This window comes from Mytilus edulis, chromosome 11, assembly GCF_963676685.1.
Source record: "Mytilus edulis chromosome 11, xbMytEdul2.2, whole genome shotgun sequence".
Taxonomy (NCBI): domain Eukaryota; kingdom Metazoa; phylum Mollusca; class Bivalvia; order Mytilida; family Mytilidae; genus Mytilus; species Mytilus edulis.
The window spans coordinates 11,483,088-11,499,979 of NC_092354.1; the positions used below are offsets into that span (position 1 = coordinate 11,483,088).

At 36.0% G+C, this 16,892-nt stretch overlaps 1 protein-coding gene across 1 annotated transcript; it reads right to left on the reverse strand.

Moving 5' to 3' along the window:
• Window positions 1-201: 201 nt before the first annotated feature.
• On the reverse strand, window positions 202-16,539 carry LOC139495136 (mucin-2-like). Its single transcript, XM_071283299.1, has 4 exons — window positions 16,425-16,539; window positions 8,701-8,857; window positions 6,721-7,093; window positions 202-5,153 (listed from the first exon to the last, which is right to left on the reverse strand). Exons 1-4 carry the CDS (start codon window positions 16,508-16,510, stop codon window positions 493-495), a joined length of 5,277 nt encoding a protein of 1,758 aa, XP_071139400.1. The 5' UTR covers window positions 16,511-16,539; the 3' UTR covers window positions 202-492.
• Between the last annotated feature and the right edge of the window lie 353 nt (window positions 16,540-16,892).

The following is a 16,892-nucleotide window of genomic DNA, read 5'->3' on the forward strand; positions in this document are numbered from 1 at the left end:
CTTCATTTATTGGTTTCAGATACAAAAAAAGAAACCCTTTCCTTAATTTTAGTTACTGAGCATATATATTTTCGAATCTGTATGCCCTGTCGAAATCTAAAAGTGACGACGTATCTTCATTGCAAATGGTAAACGAAAATTAAAGATTTTTATGATATCGATATGGAGATCTAAAATCTTTGAAAAAAAACTTAACAAATCTTCGGTCGCACAAAATGTCGACTATGACACTGTTGAAATGATGTTTATTGTAATTTGGTCACATTTTTGACTAACCAAAAAAACATCATACATTAAAAGATTTGAAAATAAAATGTACTTATATTAAATTTTAGAAAAAAATATTTCTGCTATTTCATACTAGATTCTTACAATTGATGCATATATCAGTAAGGATTTAAAAATCTTTTGTTCCTGACACACGGATTTCCGGAACAATTCCAACCCCCTCATCGTACTTGTACTTGTACTGTTGACTTAACATTTTCAACCTTATAAGCCCATCATTTCAATCATTTGGTCCATCATTTGAGCGCGTCGTCCTCCAGGTGCCATCGGTCCTCCTGCTCCTGCTCCCCCTGCTCCGGCTCCACCTGCTGCTCCTCCTGGTGGGACATCTCCCGGTTCAGGGCCTACACCAAGAACTCCAGCCCATTCCGGAGTCATAGTTTGTGGACCCCTTGGACGCCATGGATCAGCAGGACCTGCTCCATAAGGACGGGCATATGGATCAGCGGCATATGGTTGGGCATACGGATCCTGATAGGCACCAGCAGCTCCACCTGCTGCTGGATCCATTCCAGCTCCAAGGCCGCGACCACGTCCCCCTCTACGACCACCTGGAGGTACATCTGGAGGTTCCGGAACTAAACCAAGCATCTGAAGAACTTGTTTTGTCATTGCTGCTTCCATTGCTCTCTGAATTGGATCAATAGTAGGACGTGGAGGTCTATTATATGCAGATGCCGCTCCTTGTAAGGAGACTTGTGGTTGTGTCATCGAATAACCGGTTTGTCCTTGACTTAAATAACCAGCTTGTGGGTATTGTTCTTGTCCTGTGGTACCGGCTTGTGGGTATTGACCTTGACCTAAAGTAGCAGCTTGTGGGTATTGTTCTTGACCTGTGGAAGCGGCTTGTGGGTTTTGGCCTTGACCTGTAGTAGCAGTATGTGAATACTGTGCTTGACCCGTAGCAGCGACTTGTGGGTATTGTCCCTGACTTGTAGAAGCAGCTTGTGGGTATTGGCCTTGACCTGTGGAAGCGGCTTGTGGGTACTGTCCTTGACCTGTAGAAACGGCTTGAGGATACTGTCCTTGACCTGTAGAAGCAGCTTGTGAATATTGTCCTTGACCTGTAGAAGTAGCTTGTGGATGTTGTCCTTGGCCTGTCGTAGCAGTATGTGAATACTGTGCGTGACCTGAGGTAGCAGTGTGTCCGTATTGAACTTGTCCGGCACCTTGTGCAGTGTTTTGTGCGTATTGTCCTTGATTGGTGCCATAAGGCTGTTGATACCTTGGTCTTCGTCTAGGTGGCGGTAAACCTAAAGGTCTGCGAAGCTCAGGGAAAATGTTCATCAAAGCAACATGGACAGAGCCACGTATATGTTTAGGATTAATTCCCATTGAGTTTATCAAATCAGGACCAGTTGTATATAAAACTGTAAACAAATCTTGCTTAGTTGGAGCCATAGATTTAATCATTTTCAACATAACAGCCCTTGATATAGGATCCACATCCCGTGGGGATAAATCTTCAGCATAGTAAATTATTGGCGGTGGAGTAGGAGCCGGTGGGGTAGTTGTCGTAGGCATAGGAGTGGTCGTGGTTGGTATTGGAGTTGTCGTCGTTGTGGGTGGCGCTGGCGTTGCAGCAGGTGGTGGTTGTATATAACCTTGCTGTTTCATTAACTGAATAAGCGCCTCCATTCCAGTCATAGGCTGATTTGCTGTTTTGGCCGTTGGTCCCTTTCCCTGTAAAGCATCCCAGTCAACGTTTACCATTCCCCCAGCAGCCATTTCCTGGATGGTTCGAGGTTTAGTTGTCATCTTCATTTGATTTTGAAATGTTTGTTCTGTCTGTGGAGGTGCATTGAAAGTATTAAGAGTATTGTCTGTAAACTTTTGGTTATTAGCAGAGCTTACAACATCTTGGTATGTTTGTTGTATTTCTACTGTATTTGCAATTGGTGTATCTTGGTATGTTTGTTGTATTTCTACTGTATTTGCAATAGGTGTAGCGATTTCTACAGTTCCACTAGCTGAACCTAAACTTCCGCCTTGTATGTTATTTGCAGAGGAAGATTGTTGATTTATTATGTCAGCAATTTGTTGATTGGTAAAACCACCAGATTGCATAGCTGTGTTTTGTGAAGTTAAAGTCGCCATTAAATCTACAAAGTTCTGGTTCATTGATGGAGAGTTCTGGGTTGCTGGTACATCAGTCATTAAACCAGTTCCACTTCCGGAATTTATCAGGGATGACGAACCGACTGCATCATTCCATGTTATAGGTGAAACTGTCGTAGGAGGTACATTGTTCCATACATTGGGTGTTCCTGTCGTTTGAGAATTATACATGTGATTGAAGAAACTCATTGAGGCCCCGCCCACTGCATCAACAACTGGTGGGTCGGTTGTTGTCGGTTCAGTGGTCGTTGTAGTTGGTATTGTTGTTGTTGTCGGTATTGTCGTGGTCGTCGGTATTGTTGTCGTCGTTGGTGGTGGTGGTGGAACTGTCGTCGTGGGTGGTGGTGGTGTTCGAACAGTTGAAGGTGCAGGTTTCGGCGTGGTTGTCGTCGTTGTTTTTCTGGTAGTTGACGTGATTGTAGTTGGTGGTGGTGCTAATTTTGCTGTTTTTACAACATCCACCATTTTTAACTCCTTGACGTGACTAGCTGCTGAAGGAGTTGCTGGTATGTTTCTATCCACGTTCTGTTGAATCCTTCTTATTGTTGTTTTGACAGATGACACACCAGGTTGTAACTGTGGACTATTTTTAATCTTTTGCATTAAATCAGCCATAGTCAACATCATATTTTCAATTAAGACTTGTGATTTCGCTTGCATTCCAAGAGAAGCGCGTGGAAGTTTGACAGACTGTTCTTTTATCGTTGCTTGTATTTCATTTTTAATTCCTTGGGCACTATCTTTACCCTGTTTGACAACGGTATCAACGGTTATTTTCTGGTCTAAGTTCTCCTTGAACCCATTATATGATCCTGGTGCAACGTTTTCAACCAATTTAGGAACTTGTTGTGGTGCGTTTATAACAACAGATTGTTTTGTTGTACCTGTAGTTACACCAGTTGTTATCATAGTTTGTTGTAGCGTCGGTTTTGTTTTAGTTGTTGGTGGTTCTGTGACAATCTGTGCAGCATTAATTGTTGTTCCGTCCGTAACTACAGCCTTTACAGTTGTCGATGAAAGATCTTCAACTACTGCACCGTATGAATTTTGTTGAATACTGTCAACTGCGGATCCAAGGACTGGTCGATGAGTTGACAATCGTTCGGTGGTTGTAGGTACAGCTGTAGTTGTAACTTTGACAGGCTTTGTTACTGCTCCTCCTAGCTTTGTAGATTCAACAGGTGCTTGGGAAGTTGTTGATGTCTGGGTTGTTGTCTTGGCATCTGTTGTACTTGGTGTTGTTCGTGTTGTTGTGCCGTCTGTGAAAGGTATTTCAGCCCAGTCATAATAACCTGGCGTTGCCATTCCTGACAATTGTGTCCACAAACCGCTATTACCCATGATGCCTTGATTGTTAAATTGTTTTGTTCCATGTAGCATGACTGGTTGTGTCAGCAGCTGATCACTTGGTGCTACTGTGACCCAAGTAGGATTTGCTTCCACCCATGGACCTTGCGTTGTCGTAGGTGGTAAAGGCTCAAACATAGATTGGAGAGACCATGTATTCGTCCCTGAGAGACCTGATAGACGAGGTTCGACTGTTTTGACTTGATTTGTCCCCGCCCCTGATAGACGAAGTTCGACTATTTTCTCTTGCTTTGGCTGCGGTTGAACACTAGTTGTAGTGCTAGGTGCTTTGGTAGTACTCACAGCAGCTGTTGATGTTGTGTCAGCTGTTTGTTCAACCCAGGAAGCAACATTGCTGGTCGTGTCAACAAAACCACTAACGATGCCATGATCAAACATAGACATTCCCTCTAAGCCCTGATATTGTTGGTTGTATGTAGAATAATCCATAGTAGGGTAGGCAGTTGGCTGCATCATTCCTGTAAACTGTGACATGGAAGGATTGTATTTACCAGGATTCGCCAAATTACCAATACTATCTGTTATATGATGTGACAACAATGTACCCGATGTGAAATCATTTACAGCATTGGCAAATGCTATATTGTTTAGATCAAACTGAGAAGTCGGTTGTGTGTTAGTTTCCGGAACGGTTGGTGGTTGCTTCTGGTCAGGAGACTGGTTTACGTTTATAACTTTCCATTCCTGACCTTGAACTGGCGATTGGGATTCAGGCGCAGGGGGTAATGATAAAGACAATGACGGCGCTGACTGGTGACCGTTTACAGTTGTTTTAGTGACATCCTGGCCTCCTGTAGCAGAAGTTTTACCTCCTGCAATTGATGTGCTTAGACTTCCGGTAGCACTCGGATTTTCAGCGGCTGGTACCACTTGATTGCTAGATAATGTTGAGTTAACGTTTCTTTTAGCACGTGACAGTTCAATTACTTGGGCATTGCCATGTAAAGTACCGGGATCCTGTGTTGGCAATACGGCATTTGATTGGTCATTATTTTGAACGGAAGTTGTCATCCCAATATAAGGAAGATTAATGACGTCTTTTGTAACAACTTCCTTGTTACCTAACGAACTTGTATCGATTCGTTTCGTATTTGCGGGTAATACATTGACAGAATCAACAACAATATTATTGGTCTCCATTTGTAAATTCGACTTCGTCTCGGTGACTAAATTTGCAATTGATACCGGAACTCCATATAAGGATTGAGACTCGGCTTGTATTGTTGGAATACTGAATTCGTTTGTCACTTCATTAAGAGTATTTTTGAGTGAGTTATATCCCCTTGGTAAAATAGAAATGTCAGCACAGTTATATATTTCAGTTTGGTCTCCACAGCCGACTTGACTGCTTCCATTTGCACATTTCCCCCAGTGGAGAGCTAAAAAAGACAATAGATGTTTAATTAATTCATGGTATTTCTACGTTATTTTACTTTTCTGGGTCGTTGAGTAGAATAAAATCATCAGGACATAAATATGACAACAAGAATCACCAACAAAACTGTGCATTACAACAGAAATTAAATATGTACTACTTTCCAGTATGTTCTTTTTTGAAACAAAAAGGCATTTTGAAAAGAATTCCGTTCAGATCGGTGCAAGTGTCCGTCTTAAACTTACAGTGAGGAGAGATGTTGTGTTTTTTTTTGCACCGTGTTGAAAGCCTCGTTGTGACTTTGATCTGAACAACAGCAAAACAGGGTGATGTTCCTTTGCTTTTTTGTGTTTTTTTCTTTCCATGTATTGATTTTGTTTCATAGATGGATACTGCACATGGTTTTTTTTTTCATTACATAGTTAACAAGTCAGTGCTGTTATTTTCATTTCAGTGTGGAACAATTATGTTGTTTTGGAATTCTTAATAGTATTCTAAATGACAATATGTAACCTTGCACACAGTGAATTCGTGACATATAAGTAGACCTTGTCCTTTTTTGTAGAAAAATATCCTTTTATTTGAATAATAAGTGTGAATGTTAGCTCTCATAAAACGGTAATGGGTTTATTATGTCGAATCATAGAAATTCTTGTATTGGCATTTAGTATGATTTTATGGTAAATGTGTCTATTCGTGTTACTCATCGTTCAAGTACGCGTGTTCGGCAATGAGAATCACAAAAAAATAAAATAAAAACAATAATAAAATTGAGAATGGTAATGAGAAATGTGTCAGGGTAACAAGCCTTTCGTTAGCTCCACTTTAACTATGATGTTATGTATCTATTAATTATTCATTTACATTTGTAATGACTTCTTATTCTAACTATTATAACTTATAGAATTCTAAGTAGCAGGCAAGCGAGGTATTTAATTTGAATGATTTAAAAAAAAAAGAATAACTGAGCAAATGTGAATGTCTCAATAAAATTGAGAATGGAAATGGGGAATGTGTCAAAGAGACAACAACCCGACCATAGAACAGACAACAGCAGAAGGTCACCAATAGGTCTTCAATCTATGTCTGATTGATTGGTAGTTGGTTGCTTAACGACCAGTGGCAACGATTTCATGCATGTTCAGGACGAGAACACGTTAACATTGAATATAAAAGGTAGGTCTTGTAATAGAGGCCATTCGGGATGAAGTTCGGGGAAATTTGAACTGCCAATGGAACATAAGGATATATTGGATAAGGATAGAAATTATGCCACCTACAGAGCCCTTAAAGAGTTATTGCAAGGGTTCTGAACGTGTCACTCCCTTTACTAGAGGCATCGCATTTAACGTCACCATTCTGACCGGACGTGGCTACAAACTTGTACATCTCACACAGCCAGAAAGTAAAATCACAAATATACTACACTCTGAGGAAAATTCAAAGCCCCTAATCAAATGGCAAAATCGAATGATAAAACACATCAAACGAATCGTTTCACCCGTTATCATTCGGGAGGTTTCAATATATGAATGTTCATTCAAAATATGATATTCAAAATAATGTGTTACCTGTATGCCATTTCCATTGAAGAACACATCTTTCACACACCACGCCCTTTGGCATTGTAATTTGTAAATACACATTTCTGGCACTAGAAGGATAGAAGCGTTGTCCATGTCCAACTATTTCTAATGGAAAACGATCTAAACATTCCTGTGATACTGGATTATTATCAGAAACTTCAGGACAAAGTCGGAATTCAAAATATCCGTGTTTGTTCTTCTCAACTTCTATTTCAATATTAATGTGAGAATCATCTGTATGATAAGTTCTAGCAATGAGTCCATTAAAATATTTCCCACCAATTTCATTGGGGCGGGGATTTGAATCCCATGGGTCGCCACAGACTCCACATTGACCTTTGTTTTCTTGCCACTGGTGCTGAAATTAAAAAAATGTCATAATTAATATCATTATCAATACAATAAGCATAAAGGTCATACAAAGGTTAGTTATCTAGTTTAATTGTTTCTGCTTTTTTTTATCAACAAATTTTGATTAAGAAACATCTTATCTTATACATACCGTACGAAAACGATAACGAAGTGTTGAAAATCTTTAAAACAGATTTTTTGATTCTTAGTTACTGATGACTTTATTCTTCAAACTACAGTTGTGCTGTGATAGTCAGTTTGCAAAGAATTTCACTAAACCAGTGATAGAAAGAAGATGTGGTATGATTGTCAAAGAGACAAATATTCACAAGAGACCAAATGACACAAAAATTAACAACTATATAGGTCACTGTACGGCCTTCAACAATGAGGAAAACCTATACCGCATAGTCTCCGTGTAGAAAGCGTCATTGCGACTTTTTGATGAAGACCAGCAATACACGCGTTGTTGCTTTGCTATTTGTGTTTTTTTGCTGTGCATGAACTGTTCTTTTTTGTCATTAATAGATACTACATCTTCTTTCTCTTCTTTTAAAGGGATAAAACATTTAACAAATCACTTACACAAGAAATACTTTCAGATACTTATATAGTTGAAATTTGTTTTTGAACATATTCAAATAACGCAAAACAGTTTCTGAAAGGGAGACGTGACGGGTTTATATTGTTCCTGTTTGCTTTAAGATGTTTTGTCGAACTCGATCTAACATGGAAAACCTGCTATAAACACTCATAAATCCCGTCGTAGCTCGATTTAGGGAGGTCGTTTTCAGTCCACGACATGGTCAAACAAATGATCTGAAAGTGCTTAACACGTGACTTTTAAGAGGTTCCTGGTTGGACATGAGTCATTGTGATGTGTCTCACAGATACTTTGGACTTTAACTTCGTGAACTATTACAATACGACCAGTAAGAAATAAACTTTATTTTGAACAATTGTTGTGTATTGCGTATTTTATCACGTATACATGTATCTTCTAAAAAAGATGACATTTCGAATTTATATACTGTAGAAGAATTATACATTACATATGCCTTCGGGATATGGTGTATCTAATACTTCGTACATCTTATCACCATCATTTTTATTATGTACTATTATATATGAATAGTAGCAGTCCCCCCTGGGCGCACCCCAGATCACGTCAAATATTATATATGACAACAATATAGTTTAAAAATTAAGATGTCAAATGCTGAAGAAATGTGTATTCTTTTCCTCAATTGTCGGTAAACAAACGTATAAAACTTGTCTGACAGCCAGTGAAAAATGGTTTGTCAAAATTATATATATTTTCCTTTTTTTCTGTTAATTTTCTTGGTGTTTTGAAAGGCGAAATTCCGCCTCTTAGCCACCTGAAATTAATATTCATTTTTTGGGGAAAGGGAGTAACATGTTTTCAATCTTCATTAAGTTGTTTTATGATATTTCCTGGAAAAAAATGTTTTGAAAGGGAAGATACAACAATAGTTTGCATTTGGGTTCTAAGCTTTCCCCATGAAGGTTAACAATAGAAAGTCGGACGCACGAAATTATAAAAAGTTGTGGAACTGTGTTGATACCATAATGGACTTTAAATATATATCTTACCCAGTATCCGCCACAGTTAAGGCCATCATCATCTTGATTTACTGGTGAACTGTAACCTTTTCGCCATAGTGATGACCTTTGACATGGTTCAATCATTCGACCTCTGGCATTGGCACATGATATGGTTGATAAGAAAATAAAAACTAGTAGAAAATGTCTGAAAGTAAAAAATTGTAAAATATATTAGACATTCTAACATAGAACTTGTTTTGGTTATTAAAGGTACCAGGCTTATAATCTAATACGCCAGACGCACGTTTCGTCTACATAAAACTCTCCAGTGACGCTCAGATCAAAATAGTTATAAAGCCAAGCAAGTACAAAATTGAAGAGTATTTGTTCAACTATATGTTTCATTTAAAATGCCGTATACAAGTCGAACTCATCAGAGGGTTGTATGGGTGGTAACCTCCATAACTATTTAATATTAATCTGATACTAGATAAAGAAACGATTCTGGTAACAATACTTATTGTGTGATATTTTCACAAGCCCCCCTCTAAAAATATTCCTCTGATTTTAAAGATTTTTCTGATTTTTGAAATCGTCCGATAATTTGTTTTGCAATATCCTCTTTAAATCCGGTAACGACGATGGCGCACTACTGACATCAATAGAAATGGGAAATTGTTTAGTTAAAAATATATTTTATTTGCTTAAATATACAAAAAGGATGAGATACAAACTGACCAGATATAAAATCTCCTCCATCGTACATTGTTTGCATTCAACACCTGATAATATAAATCATCTAATGATTTTATGTTGATCAGAAAAAACCTTCATGTACATTTGAATAGGATCTTGAAACCAAAGAGCAGTAGATGACAGACGGACTGATATACGGTGGACGAAGGTTGAACATTTAATTTTCTTTGGACAGTTCTGTGCTACCATGCAGCATTCCGTTATGGCTATATATGTAAACATCTTTCAATTTGTGATATAAAGGGAAAAGAAAAAAAACCTGAAAGAAATCTACAGCCTGAGGCGACATGTAAAATTGCTAAAAATATAAAGGGTCAAGATTGTGATTATTTCCACTTGTCGAATATTACTATAACTTTCATTAATTAAATATGTTTCAGTGATAAATATAGACGTAGAACGTCACGTATATGATAAATCCAGAATGTAGCATTGGTACTAAATATATCAAAATGGCGGTTGTCAACAATCTGTATAAACCGTTGGAGCTGAAGGACGCCTCCGGGTGCGCCGGGAGTTTCTCGCTACATTGAAGACCTATTGATGACCTTCTGCTGTTGTCTGTTCTATGGACGGGGTGTTGTCACTTTGACACATTCCCCATTTCCATTCTCAATTTTGTAATGTGATTAAACAATTACATCTTCGAAATACTGGGAAAGTTTCACATCATTTATGTACGTGTTCAGTATTTCAGTATTTCATTGCTAAATATTTTTTTAAAAGAACACACACATGCTTAAGTTATATTTTCGCCATTTTTCCGTTTTAACCAGGGTGTTGTCTGTCATTATTAAACAATACTCATGAATTTTTTTTCATAAACTGAATCATTTTTAGAATAGTTATCAAAGGTACCAGGATTATAATTTAATACGCCAGACGCGCGTTTCGTCTCCATAAGACTCTTCAGTGACGCTCAGATCAAAATAGTTATATAGCCAAACAAGTAAAAAGTTGAAGCGCATTGAGGACCCAAAATTCCAAAAAGTATACCTGGGATAAGAAAAACCTTAGTATTTCGAAAAATTCAAAGTAATATAACAGGAAATTTATAAAAATTACCATATAATTGATATTCATGTCAACACCGAAGTGCTAGAAATGTCAAGACTGTCAAAACTTTTGAAAAATGAATCTCCTTCAGATAATGCGATCTTCTGTACCGGACAGAAAGAAGGTATCAAGTGGGTAGTAAACAAGAATGCTCGAAAAAAAAACCTCACCATGGTGAAAAAGGGGGAACAGACAAACCGTGAGCAGTACACAGAACACTAAACAGACGAATAATAATTGAGGAACACTAACCAATCAACGAAATCGTTCATGCAATTAGATGTCCCTGAAAAATGAGCAATATTTATGTCCCAGGCGACATTAAAAGAATTCAATGTGTTTTTCAAAAAGGACTCTCGTGTATGTTAAAATGTTCCTAATGGGTCCTTGATTTTGAATGAAATATATTGCTGTTGTTTTGGTTGTTACATGTACCATGTTTAGCTTTTTTTTTCAAATCACTGATATTTGTGGACAGTCATTTTGCTTCGTACATATTTCCTGTCGTCTATGCACATATATTTTAAATTAACCCGCGTACAACCCCCATAAATATCTAAAATTAATGCTCATTCAATTATATTTATTAACTATATATGAACTCTAACGGTGCCATGTGCTCTGTTGACCATGACATTTTGTGTTATAATTGCTCATCAATTTTTAATTGACATATAGAAAGTGTCAATACATGTCCCATAACGACAACAGGTTTACGACTGATTTACGGCCTTTCTCATGGGAACCTTTTTATGCTCAAGTTATGTCTCTTTTCTGTCAAATTGTAAGTACAAGGTGGGGAAATACACGTGAAAAGTTATGCATCAATGTAACAATAACGTAATATATACGTTAATCAAACGCAATAACTGGGGTCCGGAATGTTTACAAATGATAATTAACCTGTTATAGAGGTCGTGAAACCGGTTTTCAATGTCACCTGATTAGGTGCAATACACAAAAAACAGTGACATTATATGATAAATATTGTTATGTGCTTTAATTTTATTATATAAATTGGTTATCTAATAAACACGTAATGTGAATTGAAAATTATATTATACGAGTTTCTTATACTATGTTCCTAATTTTGTCATTTTTTTTTAAAGGGAGACGGATTGATATAAGTTCTTCTTGTTTCCGAATCCCAGTATTTCTATTGTACAATTGTATTTTGTGCACTTTTGAAAAATAAAATATTGTTTAAACTAACTTCATACTTAATACTTGCTTCAGGACTAAAATGTTATCCTGTATGATATTAATTAATTGCTTCTTAAATTTCTTTTATTGAAACACACAGGTCACATTTTCAATATGAGGGACAATTATGCCCCTCCCTTCTGACCTCAAATCCTGAATCCGTCAGGCAATGCATTAGCCATATATAAGTAAATTAAGAATAATATACCATAATTCTAACTAAATTGAATTATTCCCCTTTCTCGCAACAAGTTGTTCAGGCAAAAGTTTATAATTGGATACGAAAATCTGTTGCAAGTCGTGAAATATTCTGTAAAACGTCAAATATGATAACGAAAAGGTAATACCAAGGGTACGTTTTGAGGCAATGGGCGCGGTCATAAAAAGATCCCGTGGCGAGACAAGATACATGTACATGTACATGTATGTTTTACGTTATCATGAAAACACTGAAATTTGGTCCAATAGTTAATATGCCTTTGCAGATAGCAATCAGAACCATGATTCATCACACAAAGATATACAGCACTATACGTTTTTGCTTAATTGAATCGGCATTGAATTTTCATCCTGAATGGAAAAAGGGGGTGACTTATTTTTACATAAATTGTTTGAATCATAAAGGAATAGGTCCGGTAAGGGCCGATTTTGGCCTCAAATTTCAGGTTCATCTGACGAAAGATTTTGGACACTTTTTAAACACTTCAGTGTCTATTTCAATTGATTTTATTAGTTTTTGTGAAAGTTTTTAACTGATTTAGTCATTAAAAACGCTCCGATTCAAGCTTAAATATGAAAAATCTAGCAAATATGCCAAAAAACGTCACTTTTCGGATGGTTTTGGTAAAAAATTAAAGTGGCCGCATCCGTGTTCATACTCAACCTTTTAGTTATATATGTTATGTATTATCATCAAATACAACTTACATTTCAATATTATGAATGGACACGAATGCGGCCACTTTCATTTCAGACGGAAACCGTCTAAAATTTAACTAAAATGCTAAAATTGTGAAGATTTCAGTTATTTAGCATGACTTAACGATGCTAGTACCCGATATATGTACATTGAATTGTCAAAAACAGCCTATAGCTATATAGCAGAAGCATTCTACTTTCCAATAAATAGCTAAAAGATAACAATTTCATAATTTTGTAAAACTGCTATATTTTGGGGCCAAAAAGGGGTCTTACTGAACCTACTCCTTTCTTGGGGAAGACAGTTATTTTAGAAAGAAATTAGGCAAATAGCATGTTTTCGGGAAAAGTGTTAACAAATAAATATACTGATTAAAAAATTAATTCTTGATTCTGTTTGTCTTTGAAATTTTCCTTTTTTTGATTAAAGTCAATAAAAAAGTTTTATCCCAAGGGGGAAACTTATTTACCATCAAAAACACACAAACTATGGGGGAAACTTATTTACCATCAAAAACACACAAACTATGTATGCTCAGTGCTCTAAATTATGCAATATAAATGCCTTGACCTAATTTGTTCACATGCCTTGTAAAATCTTGTGGTCCATAAAAACTTATTTTTGGTTGTCATAAAAATATATTATAGAGATAAAACATGTCATTACCATTCATTATGAATAAAGACATTTTTGTTCGTGTGCGAAGGGATAAAAACCTCGCATCATTTTCCGCAACAACTGACACTTTGTCCTATTAATGTTTTTTTTCTTATTTTTAGAAATGTAATTAACATTATTTATTTGTCTCTTAAGCTACAAACAACGGAGTGGCATGTTGAATCATAAAGGAGATTGTCAAATAGAATAAAAATAAGTTGTAATATCAAAGGCAAAATACATGTGTAGATATGCATAGAACACGGAATCTGAAAATCTTGTCAGTTCTTAAACCACATATGATTAAGAACAATAAAATTGACATAAATCCTTTCGGAGGGAGCATGCATGAAGCTAGGTGAAGAAGCTTCTTTTCGCAATACGAAGTATTAAAAAAATTGGGACGCTCGCATAGTTCAAGCTTGGCATGGTTACAAAATTGATTGCGAGAAGATGTTCGAGTTTTCATTGAGTGATGCTGATTGAAGTTCCAGGTTTTGTTATAGAAACAGAAACATTTTGAGGAGATACACCTTATCGCTAATCCCGGCTGACCCGGCCGCTTGAACTTTTGACGCATACAACAATCACTTTTCCATTGTGGCGTCAGATATTTTGTTTTGTGAAGTCAAATTTTTTAGGGGAACCTGTGTAATATCCAGTAATGGCGGACAAATAGCGATAAGGTGTATTGGGGGAAGGGTGACTTTTTTTAAAATCCTTGCGAGAGGTCAACAAAAATAAACTATACCTTTTTAAAGTCATTTGTATACCCACTTTAAGATTTAATGTGTTTCGATTTTCTTGTTTCCCTAAATCTGAAAGCAATTTAAACTGGATTAGACAATTTCGATAAACCACTCTTCGCTTAGGTATAGATATAAGAATATGTGGTATTAGCGCCAATGAGACATTTCTACATCCTAATCACAATTTGTAAAAGAAAGAAAACATTATAGGTCACAGTACAGTCTACAACACGGAGCCTTGGCTCACACCGAACAGCAAGCTACATATAAAAAAGGAAGATATGGTATGATTGCCAATGAGACATCTCTCCACAAGAGACCAACATGACACAGAAATTAACACCTAAAGGTCACCGTACGGCCTTCAACAATGAGCAAAGCCCATATCGTATAGTCAGCTATATGCTTGTCATATCTATTCGGCAAAGTGCACACGAACTTTTTGCATCAAATCAATTGAAAAATAGATTATAATATTTTAAAACCGCTCTGAATAGTTTTGATTTAGAAAATTATTAATAAATGCTCGGAAAACCTCGCACATTAAAGTTGTTTTATAACTATTTCGAGAATAAACCAAATAGGGTTCGGCGTGTTTAGATCTACCGATCTATATTTAGCACTATCGAAATTAACATAGAACTTGATAGAATTGACATAAAAAAGCAGAAAATAGAAACTCATTTAATCCTTAATACGTCTGACAAAAAGTACAAATATAGTCATATATGTATCCATATTTGATAAGTAATTTCCGAAAGGTTTTTTCAAAATGCAGTTGTATCCCAAAATGAAACTAACGTTTGGTTAATTTCTATTGCTTTAAGCTTAAACCAATCACAATAAATTTTGGTGTACGATTTTTATAAAGACTCTAAACACGAGATTTCCAGCATCTCTAAAAGTGAATGGTGTACAGCACGGGATCGGACCATTATTTTGAGCAAGTCCCATTCAAGTTGGTTTCGCAAAGAAAATTTGCAAAAGTTTACTCTTTCAATAAGATTTGTATAGACATGGAGAAGTTTTGACCTGTCTAGGATTCATCATTTTGAAACATTTCGATAATCTAAAAAAAATTACTTACTATTTCCCAGGGAAATACATTGAGTATATAGTTGCAAAACTTATTAAAAGCACAAACAGTTACCGTGTCTTAAAACCTCTATTTTGTTATAATAAAAGACATGTTTGGTATGCGTCAATGAGGCAGTAACTCAAGCTAGATCCAGCCTTTATGAAAAGGAGGGGGTTAGGAATTGTTTCATAATTAATAACAAAAAATGGGGGGGGGGGAGGAGGTTCCAACCCCTGAATCCGCCAATCCAACTCAACAACAAATAAAAACCAAGACTTTAGAAACCTGTTACAAAAAAGTGTAAGTTAGTGTTTCAACACTGTTTTCATACAAAAACACGTAATTTTACTTTTACATGTAGAAAAAAAAATGCATGCAAACGAAAAACTAAAAAAACAACATATTAAATATATATAGTTAAGTTGAAGTAGATCTAAAAAATGTAGGACACATATATAACACTCATGATGATGATAAGAAATGTTTACGGGAAGAATACAGATATAGTCTGTCATTAGTTTACAATGTTAACAGACTGTTAAAAAAGCTGAAGTGATAAACGTGTGTACCTAAAACCCGCGAAGAACGTCCGTCAGAGAAAAACAAGACAAAGAAAGAAAATATTTAAATAAACAAACTGAACATAAACAAATGTTGATTCGAATTAAAGTATCCTAAGAAAGTTCCATTTAAAAATAATATGTTTATGGTCAATCTTTTTTAAAAATCGAAATTGCGCGATACTGTTGATTCATTGGACATACAACGAAGCTTCGTTTGTTTCAGCGTAGTAACCTTAAAAAGAATTCAAAACTTATAATTGTTTTGTGTTTTTGTGTTATTTTATTGCTGCTTCATTGACTTATGCCCAATTTTTCTTCTTCTACTCACATTAACAATATCTCATTTTAAAACAAATTGTCGAGAAAGGAGTCATTAGGTTAAAAGAACTGTACTGGTTACAAGATTATTCGATTTGCTTATAGTTTTTATACCTTTTAGGAATTTATACTTCAATGAAGTTTACTAAATAAAAGCATGTTTTAAAATATTGCAACATTTAAATTCACGCACGACTTCAAATTAGTTTATATTTGAACATTGAAGTACTTGAATAACGAATCCATGCGCTTTTCAAATAAACAATTATATCTTTGAACTCTGGTATCGAATTAGTTCAGTGATAATTATTTACTTAATTTTAAATGGAAGTATGACCCGAAAAACTCTTTAATATCAGTATCTCCAGATATTGAGGCATGATTTCATTTCTGCATCTATTTATACTATTTAAAATATATATCCAAATAAAAGCACGTGCAAGTTCATTCAAGTTTTAAATATTACAACTTACTTCATCAAAGGCATAGTGTTTACAAATATCCAAGATTCTGAACCTGCAGAAGTTGCCTTGGCGACCCGCGCCGGTGGCCGATCCATGTCGTTGCTGAATTCACAATAAGTGGCAACAATCCTAGAAAGTTGTTCCGAAAGGATTGATAGCCAGTATTTAGTGTCTTGGACCGTTTAATTGGTCCTTGTCATAATGGGGGTCACAAAAGGGCAACTATGATGCAATTGATATATCACAATATATCTAATTGTGATTAAACATAGAAATAAAGAACCCGGATTATATATATTCTGATTTACGAGGTGAGATGATCATGCAAGTCAAATTAATTATTAAAACAAAAGTTGTGTTTTTACAGAAAAAAAAGAGATTTATGACTTTCTTCAACGATGGCCGGGTCGTTACCATAAATCATGAATTATGATCGCCAGTGACAATAAAACACCTTCGTTTTGTCGTACATCCATA

Bases quoted from the DNA above. Each gene is read 5' to 3' on its own strand.
- LOC139495136 (XM_071283299.1), bottom strand. From the start codon at position 16,510: ATGGATCGGCCACCGGCGCGGGTCGCCAAGGCAACTTCTGCAGGTTCA. The intron at 7,094-8,700 runs GTAAGATATATA...TTTTAATTTCAG, and splicing joins TTAACTGTGGCGGATACTGG to CACCAGTGGCAAGAAAACAA. The intron at 5,154-6,720 runs GTAACACATTAT...TGTCTTTTTTAG, and splicing joins TCAATGGAAATGGCATACAG to CTCTCCACTGGGGGAAATGT.